Here is a 15,006-nt window from a genome sequence, read left to right as displayed (position 1 = left end):
AGCAATGGGAAATATTCTGAGCAGATGTTTTGCAGAACTTTGATGATAGCCGTTTAAACGCCATTTCATATCCCGGTGTCCTAACATGGACATTTGTCTGCTTGTGTGAAAGGGGTTATAGAGACCATTATTAAGTATTGGAGGCATAAAACAACTACAAAATACTATGATGTCTTTGCAGTCATCATCTTCATTGGTCTTCAAATAAATCCAGAGCCCTCTCCGTCCAACGCCCCGTCAAGTAGTTCTCAGTAGATAATACCTTAATGGCAGTAATCTTGTAATGTAACGAGTTAGCCTACTTTTGAAAGTAACATAACCCAACACTGGTCATGTGGGACAGGGGGCTCACCAAGTAGCTAAGCTTATGACAAGCTGCTTCATACTTTGCTGCCAGTCTACAGCATCCCTCCTTCTCTCCCAGTAAGGCTGGAAGTCACTCTGAGTCATGTGGATGGGGGAACCCTGGGAATATTTATGTTATTTTAGAAAGATATTGATCTTTAATACATTTGTTGCAGCTCTGCATCCGATTTTATGTCAGTGAGAACGCAATCTATCCTCTGGACAGCAGGTCTGTCTGTGTTGGCCTACGTCAACTGCCAAGTTGCTCTCTGTTTTGCGTCAACTAGGCTGCCACAGTGTACTCTCTGTTTAGAGCTACATATGTTTCCATTTTGTTCTGGGATTTCATTAGTTCTGTCCAATAATTCCAGTTTTCTGTTTTTTGATCATAATTTGGTTAGGTCGAATGTTCTCACTGTGTTTCCTGGAGCTGAGGTGGTCGTGGTGTAGTGCTCTAAATGGCTGATGCAAAGGGACCCTCTTTGTGGGTTCAATCCTGTTCACAAAGGGCATGAGAAAGCAAGAGTTGGTCACTTGTTTTAATATGACAGTATCAATAGATGAGGATATTGGCTTACATCAGCTCTGCGCACAGAGTTGTAAGTTTTTCTCTTCACCTGCAGGATACTTTTACAGAACTTTCCAAGTTTGTCCCATTTGGTTCAGTCTTGTTAAGGTTGTATACCTCTCACCTCGCTGCCATATAATGCGGATTTACCAAAGCCTAAAATGCAAATACCCTTTACTTTCTAAGGTGTACCAGTCCTCTCTGAGGTCCTACATCGGTGTGGTTCCCCAGGATACGGTACTGTTCAACGACACCATCGGCAACAACATCCGCTACAGTCGTGTTACTGCTGGCAACCAGGAGGTGGAGAGAGCTGCCATGGCTGCAGACATACACACCAGGATACTGGAGCTACCTCAGGGTCAGGCAGGGGTGTGTGAGTGTGTGTACATGATAATGATGAAGATGCTTTTGGCTACTTGACTTGGACTTGTTGGCTGAAGCAAACCTGTAACAGAACCCATTTTGAATCCTGATGTTGCTAAATGTGAACAGCACCTGAATAAGGATGATGATAATGAAGATACTGGCATTGTGTTCCACCAGGGTACGACACAGAGGTGGGGGAGAGAGGTCTGAAGCTCAGTGGTGGGGAGAAGCAGAGAGTGGCAATCGCTCGAACCATCCTGAAAGAGCCTCAGATCATTCTGCTAGATGAGGTGAGGGTTGGTGTTGGATTGGTTTTGCGCCTTTCCACAAACTCTGTAGATGTGTTATTTTGGAAAAAAAAAGATTTGTGTACATAAAAATGTCATCAATGTGACCTTAACATATTTGCTTTTTAACAACTTTACCGACATGCACACTATCAGCCGACATGCCTGTGGTGTGGCTCATGTACTTCCCTGCCTAGTTTGTATAAACAAGAACCTTAAAAAATGATATTCACTGTCTGGCAGGGCGAAGCCATATCAGCTTCCCTGTTAATGTTGTAATGGACAATTGTGTTGAATACTGAATGAAGCATCCATCAACATGGAAATGAATGCCTGAAATCTCAAACCTACCGCTGTTGGTCTGTTTCTCTTCTACTTTGGAGCCACAGGAACAAAAACATGAGCAGTTCCAGCTGCTATGCCTATTCAACCTCTCTCTGATTGGCTCACCCAGATATTAACCCTAACCAATCATCACTCATTATGCATGAATCTAACCAACCTAACAAAAGGCAATGAGTGCTGTCCAATCAGAGGCAGAGTAGGGCAGGTCATGCCGTCACCATCTCAGGAGAAGAAAACAAATTCAGGAGTGACGGGCTGTGAATATTAAAAAGATATTCAGAGCTGAATAGTGCCGTTAGGTCAAAAGGTAGGCAACCACCTAATTTTGATATTAACTATGTTATTTTTCTGGATTATTATGATCCATTCTTAAATAGTCACTGAGGAGTAGGTTAACATTATAAAGGCTGGTGAACAGCAGTTATTAAGCAAAGGACAGGTTGCTGAATTCTGTGGGTTTAACAACAAACAGCCATGATTAAAAGAGTTAGTCATTTTTTTCATTTTAGTGTCAGATTCAATTTAAACACAAAAATCACTAATTTGCTTGTGAGCTTATTGATACTATGGCTTGAGGGGATTTACAGGGTTGTAGCTAGTACTTGACACTGTTTGGGTCATTCCTTCATAACACACAAGCCATTTTTGTATCTGTCTCAAAGCTGTCAGGGAAGAAGGATTCTGAGCAACAAAGGGTCAGCAACCAGAGGAGTCGGAGGAAACAGTGGAGGAGACTGTGAAATTGATAGGGAATGACACAGCAGAGGAGAATGAGACTCCAGAGGACACAGAGGTTGAGACAGCAGAAGAGACAGCAGAGAAAATAGTGAAGATGACAGTAGAAATGGGGAAAAAGTGGAGGGCTGTTATACTGCTTTTTACCCAAAATTAGCAAGTGTACACAGGTTTTTTTTAACCGCGTTAGTCAATATTCTAAAAACACCTACTGACCCCATTCCCGCCTCCTGCAGGCAAGGCAGCCTGTCCGCAATTTTTATCCTAAGTGTTACATTGTACGTCACTGCCATCAGGTTTCACGTCACAAATGCAACAATTGTCACAGAAGAGAAAACTACAATAGACCCACTGGGAAAAAAGTGTAAAAAGATGGATGAAATATTCATTTCACATAAATTGCTGAGAGAAAAGATGCTGCTCTGTAGTCTGGTAGTATGGCAATTACAAAAAGGTGTCTTGATTCACCATTGTAATATTTTGTCCACAGAGGCCACCAGAATCAGCACACCAGAACGTTTTATCAATTAGTAGCCAAACTGTCTCTATTGGTTTTCATTGCCACAAAAAGTCTTAAATTGATTATACTGCCATACCACCAGACTACAGAGTAGCTTCATTCCCCAAACTGTAAGACTCCTGAACTCCTCCTCAATACTACACTCCATTGAAAAAAATGTGTTTCTCTTACATAGCAGAAAGACAAATAAATGAATGTTTAACCTTTATACAGCACTGTGTTTGCTCCACCAGGCCACTTCCTCACTGGACACCCAGACTGAGAGGAACATCCAGGCTTCACTGGCCAAGGTCTGCACCAACAGGACAACTATAGTGGTCGCGCACAGGTGACATTACTACTAAGCTGTGGTCATATAATTAAGGAAGCTCCCTAATAAGTATGTGATGTTAAAAGCACTACAACAGCATTTAGAAAGTAACACTGTGGTCTGTCAGCTTCATCCACAGCAATAGAATAATAGGTAATGGGATGATCATTCCACTGAATTATTTTATCATACTGATCACCACAACCCCCCCAAGGATCACCAAACACTTTCGAATGAACAGAAGCCCTTTTTTACTGCCTGTGTTTGGTAGTTCTTATGGGCCAAAGGTGTTACCTGACATAGGGGTATAAACACACTGTAGAAATGACAGCGGTCTGTTACAAAGTGATTACAGTTGCAGTTGTGATACAGGACCAGGCTGAAAAGAAAAAAAACAAATGTGAGTTAGAGAGATGAAAGGAAAAGAGGGATGTGGTGAAAGGAAAACAGGATTAGAGCGGACACAAAGAGAGGGATGGAGAGATTAAATGGAAAGCTGATTGGAGGATATGAGATGACGCGTGATGACAGGTCAACAAAAGTAAAAGAAACAGATGTCTGGTTATTCATCAGTCTGAGTGATATTGAACAAGACATGAAAGGCTGTGACACTCGCACACATTAAAATACATCAAGAGTGATGTAGCCTGTGGTGCTGAACCCAGTTTTGATCATTTCCTCTGTGTTCTGCATCATTAGTACAATGGATTGTGTTTTCCTTGTTCCAAGGCTAACATTATTAAATCATGGTTTCTTTTGTACAGAAGATGTACTCAGTTGGTCAGAAGCGAAACATCATTTTGCTTGAGATATTACAAAATCCCAATCCCAATGGTTTCATTCCATGGGATGCGTATATAATGCTGTCTCTCTTACAGCTTGTATTATCTGCATCTGTGGGTTGTATTAGAGAACTAGAAAGGCACTGGTGAAGTTAACTGCAGACAATTCACATTGTTATTTCATTAAATTCAATTAACTGCATTGTATGTGTGAATTTCCATATTTACATTTCCATATAGCCACACCAAAGTTTAATACCATAAAAGGTGTTGCTACATAGTGGTGTCCTCGACAACCTCTGCAGTCCCATTTGGACACTTGTTAGCCACCCGCCGTATTTAAGACATGTAAGCTCTTCATAATTATCTCTGGCCATTCACTGGCCTATTTTATGTCAAAGAACAAAATAGGTAATATCATCAGCCCATGGTATGCCGGACTTTCTTTCAGGCATTTAGACAAAACCCATAGACTTTGAGATGAGGGAACCAGAAGTGCAATAATGCAAAGTAATTTCTGGGGTTTAGGACTCATTCCTGCTGGTTCTCTATACAAATCAAATACCCATATCCATGTATTATATACCCACACACATGACTGACAGATGTGTGTGCCTACAGCCAAAGAAAAACACATCTGATAGGAGAATGTTGGCACCTGTATGGAAACTCTGACCCATGCCTACAGACATTGTTTACAGATGCTGACTGTGACTAGTCATCTGTGAGTAGAGCTGACACTAAAGCTCTGAAGCAATAGTCAAACTATTTATAGTCTGCTGTTCAGCAGACTGATTCCCTATCATACTCGAAAGAAATGAATCATGAATTTTGACTTTTGAAGTAGATACATTCTACTATAGTTTAAGTAAGTTTATAATTGTTGTTTTCAGTTATTTCTTTGTCTATTCATCCCAAACAGGAATAATCAGATAAGTCATCCTGGGAGTCTTTTTTTTAAATTTACAATCCTTCTTTTAAAAATTAATAGTATGGTGTTCATGTTGCACTGTCTCTTTCTCTGACCTTGTATTGACCAATAGCCTTTGAACAAGTTTATCCACCAGCTTCTTAATCTTTCAATAGCAGCAACAGATGGAGTCTGGTCCTAGGATCAGGACTGTTTATAGACTTAATCAGTTGGGTCTTAAATAAAATTAAAACACACACACAGTCAAAACAGACACACTATCATTTCAGTCTGATGGGTGAGCTGATATCTCTCTTTAATCAACTTAGTTATTGGATGGAAGGTATTTTCCCTTCCCTTCTGAACATGGCAGCAACCTACTTATAGAACCAAGTTATGGATATCTCGCCTCATTTACACGGTGCTGACATAGGTAGTAGTGATGCACAATAATTTTGGCTTGTCAAAGCATGAAAAGCACAGATGACACTAATACTACTGTGCAACCATGCACAATAACATGACCCATGTCTTCTGTGAAAAATGCCTATTTATATAATAACTGAATAACTGAATACCCCTCGCCTCATCTTACAGCGGCTGCTAAAAACTAAAAAGGCGCTTTGTAGAGCCAATGTGTTGTTTGTCCATTCTAAGCTGGTATAGAAACATGACAGTGCAACATGGTGGGCCTCATGGAAGATGAATTTCCCCCTTTTTAGATAAAAAGGTTGATTCTAAGGTAACAAAATCACTTTTCTGTGATGATACACTTACAACAATGTAATAATGAAATATTTTCCTATTTATATGCCAATACAGCTCACTAAATCCTACGCACTGATCCATGATGAGTTTGTTTACCACACAGAGTGTAGTCCTTCTGTACTTCTTCTTCTGAACACCACAGGATGGCGCCTGCAACAAACAAGCTGCGAGAAGTTGCCTCTAGCAAGTAGTCCCTCTGAACACGTGACTCCCTAAGACAGACAGACAAGCACATTTCAGAAGGTGATGGAGATAATCTACCTTGACAATGTAATTATCCTTTGTAGAGGAGTGGATGAAAGCCTGGACTGGCTTGCGCTGGTCTTCAAGTGTCTCCACAGCTATGGATTTAAACTGAAGCTGCCTAAATGTCATTTGCTTCGAGAGGAAGTCCTCTTCCTGGTCCACATTGTGAGAGGTGACAGGATCGGGCCAAACTCAGCCCTTGTCAGGGATGTACGGCTCTGGGAACCCCCCTGCCAAAGCTGCAAGCTTTTCTCGGGCTATGCAACTACTACTGCAAGTTTGTTCCAGCATTTGCAGAACTGGCAAGCTCTCTCCACAGCTTTTTAAAGAGGAGGGCTACATACCTGTTGACAGACGAGCACCAGGATGATTTTACGCAAATCAATGAAAAGCTAACAACTACATCAGTGCTGGGATACGCCACTGTTGGAGGCAAGTACATTCTCAACACTGATGGCTCAAGCCACAGTATTGGGGCCGTTCTGTTACATCTCCAGTGGGGAGAATAGGAAATTCTTACATACGTCAGCAGCCAGCTTACACCAGCTCAACAGACTTGAGTAACATGCTGTCGACTGCTATATCCGCCAATTATGCCACTACCTACTGGGCAGGAAGTTCCTGTTGCAAAGAGATCATGGCAGTCTCACCTGGCGTTTTCACTTCAAATAGCCTGAAGGTCAGTTGGCTAGCTGGCTGGAAGACTTGAGACAATATGACTTCCACATTGAGCACTGGGCAGGACACCAGTGCTGAAGCCATGTCACAGTGAACCAAAGCACATTCAAATGAATGTGACTATTACAAGGCTGGGAAGAATTTGTCCAATGTGCCGTGTCAAGGTATGATAATAATAATAATAATAATTAAGAGCAGTGGGCAAGGTTTGAAGATGATGTTGTGCCGTTGGCAGGGAGATGTATCCAGTCCAACAGCAAGACTAATGATGATAACATTTAGCCAATGGAAACAGGCCAGCCACATCCAACTATGCTGGAGACTGCAGTGTTCTAACTCCATACAGCTGATCTTGGACTCTCCCTAATAAAGATCAGGTGATGCTTGAAAATCCTGCATTGAGAAGTTTTGACTCTGCTATAAGGAGATCTCTATGATTCTGGGGAGAGATTAGGATCCCAGCGTCCAACTTCGCTGCTACTACTTCCTGCTTTCATTCAAAGAGGGGTCCTGCAGGCTTGCCACTGCCCTTCTCAGTCTGGCCATCTTGGAGAAGTGAAAAACCTTGAGCGCCTACATCAAAGCTATCACCGGTATGGATGAGAATGTCTGACTGTTTGTAAAGAGATGCCAGCACTGAAATGCATGCAAAACTACAGGGCCAGTTAAAAGACCCAAGCTGCAAAGTTACCAAACAGGAGGACCTCTGGACCATCTCTATTTAGACATCCTTGGTACATTCTAGTCATTATTGACCACTTTACCCAACGGGTCTGTCCCTGACCAAGGGCCTCAGATGACAGCAAGGAAACTTGTGTACAATTGTATTGCTCGACTTGGAACCCCACTTGAGTTGCACACCAACCAGAGTTTTGAGAATTCCCTGTTGCAGACTGTATGCAAGGTCCTGCAGATCACAAAGACAATACCCCTTATCATCCTGCTTCTAACGGACAGGTGGAGCAGCTCAACAGAACCTTACTCCAGATGATCCGGTGCTGAGTGAATCAGAACCAAAAGAACTGAGACAAGCATCTGCCACTACTCATCTCAGGTCACGGCATCCAGTCATGGGGTTCACATGTAACAGGCTCAGGTTGGCAGGGAAGGTAACCGTCCACAGGATATCCAGTCCGGGGCTGCAGAACACAAACCTGACCGAATGGAAGTCTTTAACAACCTGGGAGAAGGACTACAATAAGAACAAAATACAGCAAGAGAGCATCTTCACACTGCCCAAAAACTCAAAAGGGAATTTACGATGTTCCAGTACAAGAAATCACCTAAAGTGCTGGAGATTTGGTGTATGTGAAGGATGACACCAAAAACAAGGGACTAAGCCCCAAGAAGGGCCCTTTGATTTTTTTCCACATGCTGTGTTCCTGCCCTCTATGAGATTCAATTGTGGAAGCGCAGCAAGATAATGCATCAATTCTGCATTAAATTGACTAAAATTTCAGAGACATCCACAAGTTTATGCAGTTCATAATGGCCTCTTTTATTTGCTCACCTGCTGCTACTTCTGGGAATTTAGCAAATGAGACTACATTTAACATGAATAAGACTTCATCGCAACACTCACCAGCAGTGGTAATTGTTTCATGTATATGCATAAACAGTGAAGCAAGTTTACAGCAGGACAATTCCCTTTGAATCCAGTATGTTACACAACACAGACACTGGTTCTCTCCCTTTATTTTCCCCTCTTCTCTCTGTAATGATATGTCCATGAAGTAAAGTACATTTCCCCTGCAGCAGTCAATAGCACAGCACATAAACACCTGAATATTGAGGTCACGTGTACAGATCATTGCTGCAGTTAGGTTGATAAATGGGAGTGAATATAAATCCACTTTTTAATCGCAAAAGTTAAAGAGTAATCTCTTCTCCCAGTGGTAAATGGTTCTGTATTGGAGCAGAATCTGAAGTGACTCCAGGTGTTTATTCTCCACACGTTCTGGCTCTAATCTTACTCCCCTCTGCTTGGCCCTTCACACAACACTTTTCTTTTTTTTTTTTAACCAAGTATTTATTGGTATTTACACTCATATTTTGATGTACGCAAGATATTTCTTTGTTACGTACTTTTGAAAAGTCAGTTATTAAAAAAAAGACAGTTGAACCAATAACAGTTTGGCAAACAATTCAGACTCATTGGATCGTTTCTGATATTCCTCTGCACAAATCACAAGTATACTCAGACAGTTCTCCTCAGACAGCACATTTTCACCGTGTTTCACACTGGATAATTTAAGAGTTTGCTAATGTCCATCTTAAGATGCAGATGTACTGTTGTCTTCTCCATTATATATACCCTCTTCACTCTCTCTTGCCACTGTAGTATAGTAGGAGGAAGCGGTTTTAACCATGACAGAGTTATCATCTTCCTGGCTATTATTAATAGGACATGAAATAGATACAGCTTCCTTTTTGTCCCATCTTCTCTAAGGGACTGCTCCAATAATATGAATTTTGGGGTCAGAGGTAAATGATATTCAATATAGACAATAATTCTTTCTGAATCCCCTCCCAATAATTTTTCAACTTTGGGCAATCCCAACATATGTGTGTGTGGTCTTCTATCTGATGACATTCCCTCCAGCACAAATTTGTTTTACTACTATCAAATTTGGAAGTTATGGAGGGGGTTCTAAAATATCTCATAGTTTCCAGTTGAATTCTTTCCACACTGGACTATTGCTTGTTTTATGCCCCTCCTCACACACACCTTCCCAGCATGTCTGACATTCATTCCTAACTCCCACTTCCCTTTTATATCAAGAGCACTCCCCGACATCAGCATATTCAAACATTTGTAAATGTGTGAAACAACCTTATTATCTTTCTTTTCTTTCGTAATATTTATGAACAAATCTTCTATAGGTGTGGGTTGTTTCTTCAGTAAACTCCATTCTTTGTGTGACATCATAGAAACATCTCAGTTGCAAGTACCTAAAAAAATCTTTACTTGTCAGACCAAATCTATCTTACAGTTGTCTAAAAGACTGCAGGACTTCCCCTTCATACATCTGATGTATCATTGTAAGGGGGACAAGATCTCATATTTCCTTATTGAAGCCCAGTATATCATGCACATTATATATGTATAAAACCTGACTTTTTTATTCAGATTCATTTAAATCTAATGGAACTTTATTGTTATTCTTTTTCCACTTTTTGCACAGTATGAATTTGTAATTAATATTAACGTCAGGTCAAGAAACATGGTTAACATGAGCTGATGTGATTTTATCCTTCACTGTCTCCCAGCCAAGGAGAAACTGTGCAGTATAAAGTTTATCCTGAACCTAACCTTTAAAAAACAGGACATGACATATATACCCTATGTATACTGCCTGCTTGTAAACACACTGGATTCTTCTTGCTGTGAAGCCTGAATGAGTGGAGAAAAAACCCACTGACGTCTGCAGTCTATGAGGAGAGATATTTCTACCTTTGACCGGGGTTTTCTATCAAATATTGAAGGTGGATGTCCAAAGATAGCCTCGATGACATTAAAGCGGAGTGGTGGCTCTGCTGAAGCTTAAAGTGACATTCAGCAGTTTGGAGAGGCATGAGCTCTATGGTTTGCAGAACCAGTTTTTCTGTCCTGCGTACAACATTGTGTGCAAGGGAATGATTTCCACTGGGGATGGGGGTGACATGTCCCCCTCGCTCACAAGCCTATTTTAAGATTGGAGTGTTTATCCCTAAGAATGTTCATTTCTTAAGGAAAAAAAAAAACACTGAAAAATTACACATCCATGGACAACTCACATCTGTGTATCTACCAACACCTTGTAAATAATATTTCCCCATCGGGTCAAATCTTCAAGTTAAGTCCGGAGATGAGAGCCATTTAGATCTCAGAGTGTGGCTTCAATCAGTCTCTCATCAGAGACTGTTCGTAAACATTAACTTTAATAATTTACAGACAAGTTCATACAGAGTTCTCCAACCCAGAGCAACATACTCAGCTGCGTGTGTGTGTGTGTGTATGCATGTGAGTGTGTCAGTTTGTTGCCATGTGTGACAGAAATGACAACTGAAGTGAATGACTGTGTTTATGTATTTCTGTTAGTGATTACTGAGGAATGAGTATTTTACTTTTATAAGACAGCTGAACATACTTAACATCCACCCGCACATTTCTCCTCCCGCAACACTATAGGTCTCCCTCGTTCCCTTTACCTCATCTTACCCCCCTCTTCCTGACCTCTTGCACCACTGCAGATCTATCCGTCTTCCTCTCCCTCTTCTTTACTCTGTTGTTCCAATGCTATGAAGTGGTGATTGGTCTTTGATCAGCATCCTCCTGTACACTCTGTTACACTTATAAATTTGTGTGAACATTTCTGATTTATTCCATCAATGATCCTGTCTTCGTAGCCCTGGCCATTATTTCTCTTGTGAAACAAGACATGTTCGTTTTCAGATTTAGATTTTTTTATTTCATGTTTCTGTTAGTATAGATTTATATGGTTTAATGTTCATTTTTTCTCAAACTGTCTATAGTCAGCAACATATTCACCCAGTGTCTGAAATGTTTATAATTAGTCCCCCCTCCTTACAAGCCAAGTCTGCTCTGATTGGTCAGCTACGCAAACCTGAGCCAACACCACTCTGTGTCTCCAGTCAGCTCTGCTGATGTTTTTAGCTTCCAGTAAGCTTCACCTCTACCAAAAATATCATCACAGTAACTGTTTTTAAATCAAAATCTTCACCAGCTCACATGCTCAAATCTGACCAGTATTAGTTCTTGGTTGCACTACCCAGTAGCCTCTTTGTAAATATATTAGCAAGCTAACTGCTAGGTCCTAATCATATTTACAAGTTGCCAAGTGAATTAATCCCTGCTGTTTCATTATTATGCTATATCATTATTTTCAGGGCATGTCTGTTAAGTAAATCACATAGCAGCACAAGTCGAGCAGCTCAGAGTGAAATGGGCTTCCTACAAACAACAAAGCTAATGTAAACTGAGTAAGCACTGCAGTATTGACACAAAGCGTCATTTTCACACGGAAAACCTTCTGCTCGTTATTTCGTTATTTAGATCCACTCTTGAGCTTTACAGTTACTGACACTCATTGATAATGAGGCATAATACAATTCACTCATCCTTGAGCTTTTGAAGTCACCAGAGCCTGTCAGTGAAATACACTCAGAGGTTTCAGTGGGGACTTCACTGTCCTATTTCAATTGAAATGAAAGTTAATCCACTGGGTCTTGACATCCTCAAATGGGAGCAGATGAAGACGAGGACCAGCCCAGATTGCAGACATCGGTCCAACAGCTATAAGTTTTGTTGAAAAGACATAGTATTGGGTGCTTTTGGGAAGTCGTTGCTGAGATGTTGAAGCCTGGGTAATGTGCTGGGTATGATATCACTATATCAACTTGTCAGACTCAACCGTTAGAGTTTTTCTCCACAACTATCTGGCAAACCCTGAAAATGAATCTGAGACCCCCCTAGGGGGTCCTGACCCCCAGATTGAGAACAAATTATCACAGATACACTGTAGCTCATGGCAGTGTTCAGGTTGGCAGTTCACAGGAACCTTTAGTAATGATGGATGGCGATGATATATGCTCTGGTGAATTTTCTTTGTAACTAGAATAAAAGGTCAACTCCCTGACACTGGTGAACATGCAGTCTGAAGGGGCTACAATTTGATAAAGCCTATATTTAGATTATATTTGGTGACAACTGAAAGAATTTTACTGGTATTCTATGTCCTAATAGCCTATTGTCATTATGATGTTTTTTTTTTTTTATTAAATGCACACACTAATATGAGGATAACAAAGATGAGTAATGTTTGTATGATGTTGCAGGCTGTCCACCATTGTTGCAGCAGACCAGATCCTGGTGCTTCACAATGGACAGATAGCAGAGAGAGGGAGGTAAGCCTATCCATTCAGCAATAAAAGTCAAGTATTATTTGAGTGGCAAGTGTACTATAAGGATATTTTGATGCCATCCGGTGAGTGTGTGTGTGTGTGCGCACGTACGTGCATGCAAGCATGCGTGTGTGTGAGTACCACATGTGTGCTTGTGTGACAACTGAGTGATTGTGTGTCTTAAGTGCTTTCAAATTTGTTATCTTTGGATCAAAAACTCAGAGTGTGTTTTTGTGTGTGACCCTTAAACCTTCTGCTATCAGCCCCAGAGGCGCACACACACACACACACACCGGTGAGCTGCCACTTGCCTGCCGATGCGTACAGTCCCTTGATATAGGATCTGATATGAAGACTTCCTTTGTCCCACACTGAGGTCACATTTGGACATACACAGGCAGTGGCAAACAAGAGACACAGGAAGTCACTTTCTAAAGTAAATTCTGCTGAATGTTGGTCCTGCAACTGAATTTCATGTGCACATCAACAATAACACAAGGGCGGCAGTAGAGGGTAAACACATGCATGGACTTCAGTCGTCCCTGCAGGCATGTGAGAGAGCCACCAACCAAAAACCATTTGTCTTTTGATCTACACTGTGATGTAAACACCAGTCGGCCCATTTAACCTCCGGTGTCAGAATACACACTATCTCTGCCACAAAGAGTGTGAGTGTATCATGATGCACAGAGAGGAAGAGGCCTCATCCCGTCCTCAGGCTGTCCGCCTGCTTAACATTCTTTACGAGGACTGTGTCCGGCTAATTCTGATCACTGTTTACATGAGGATACGACACCAACAAACTAACTAACTAACTCATCCATGCTAAAAATCCCTTCTTCCCTGCTGTCCAGCAGTCCCTGTCTGTCCACATGTGTTAAGCAGTGGGACAGACACGGCCCAGGTGCCGAGTCTCAGATGGTTAAAGCTGTCTCCTCCTGCACTGTTATCAACATTTTTTAACTTTCCCTACACATTTTTCTCTATCTCTTGTTGGTTATCTGACTGGCCGTGTTCTTTGAAAAAAGGTGAAAGAGGAAGTGACTGAAGGAAGGAAATAGAAATTGGCCATGTTTTATGTGGATATCCTAATCAGTGTTAATGGTAAATGTAGTTAATGGAGGCATTAAAATCCCCAGTGCGTGGTGTCTTGAAAGAGACAGTTGGGTTATCAGTTTTCCTGCTTGCACATATCATTGTTCAGATTAAAAACTGTTAGGACATGTTGTGAAAGTGTCAGTGAATACAACAGAAACAATAATATGGAAGACGACTGAGTGGACTGATGAACTAATAACGTTTGCTGATTGATCAAAAGAGCTGGACTCAACATGTAGCTCACAAACGTCACTATACACCTGCGAGTATGACGAATATCCAGCAGGCTGGACTCATTGTCACCTGTTGGGGCTGCAGCCCTGTGCGCTCTCAGAGACGCTGCTCGGCTCTGTGCGCTCTCGATGCGCCTCTGAATCAAGTTGTGTTTAATTACAATGAGCTATAAGGAGGGTTTTTGACAGGCGCCCACACTAACAGCTGTTGCGCATGTTTTGAGAAGGGACACTGTCCACCTGCATATTTTACAATATTTATTCTATATTTCAACGATCTAAATAATACACACAAAAAAAACGTCTCATTGTTTTTTCCCTTTTTATGATGATATTTTCAGGAAATAGGAAAATTTATTTCCAGGACTAGCCTACCGTTCCCAGAACTAAATCCTCATACGCATTGACATCCCCTCCTCTTTGGTGTGTCACCCCAAACGTGCTGAAAAAAAACTTCCATCATTGCTGTGTAGCCCCTAGCTACGAGATTGTTGGCCAAAACATAGCGATGGACGACATACAAACGAGACAAAAGAAGTTATTTTTTTATTTTAATTATTATTTTTACTATTTCAATTTATCGTGCCCACTGGATAACCCTGAGGTGGAGAGTAGAAATCCAAACTGAAGTAGTACCAGTGATGTTACTGGTTCTCTGGTCCTCCACATGAACTGAATTCCAATAGATAGATATTGAGGTTGAAAATTGGCGAAGTTAAAGGGAGATTACACCACTTTTGCACTGCATTGTCATGATGTAGTCACCAACTTTGGAAAAGAAGACATGATCTCTGCTGCACCAGTTTTGAATCATATGTTCATCCTGATTCTGAGGTTGTGAATTGTAACCAGACGAACACCCCTCGTCTGCATTCACAGCCAGAATTTTTTATTTGTTTTTGGCTACT

The 15,006-nt window shown here is 41.2% G+C and overlaps 1 protein-coding gene across 3 annotated transcripts in view; it reads left to right on the top strand.

Moving 5' to 3' along the window:
* abcb6b (ATP-binding cassette, sub-family B (MDR/TAP), member 6b) overlaps positions 1–15,006 on the top strand; it is a 45,038-nt gene that overhangs the window by 28,271 nt on the left and 1,761 nt on the right. For all 3 annotated transcript variants that reach the window (XM_037109800.1, XM_037109802.1, XM_037109803.1), the window contains exons 14-17: positions 1,100–1,274; positions 1,460–1,572; positions 3,403–3,497; positions 12,702–12,770. In XM_037109800.1, coding sequence (XP_036965695.1) covers positions 1,100–1,274; positions 1,460–1,572; positions 3,403–3,497; positions 12,702–12,770 — 452 coding nt within the window. The remainder of the gene's footprint in view (positions 1–1,099; positions 1,275–1,459; positions 1,573–3,402; positions 3,498–12,701; positions 12,771–15,006) is intronic.

The sequence above is a fragment of the Acanthopagrus latus genome, chromosome 9, assembly GCF_904848185.1.
Source record: "Acanthopagrus latus isolate v.2019 chromosome 9, fAcaLat1.1, whole genome shotgun sequence".
NCBI classification, from domain to species: Eukaryota; Metazoa; Chordata; class Actinopteri; order Spariformes; family Sparidae; genus Acanthopagrus; species Acanthopagrus latus.
Note: the sequence above shows the minus strand (reverse complement) of the source record. Positions and strands in the feature narration are given on the sequence as shown.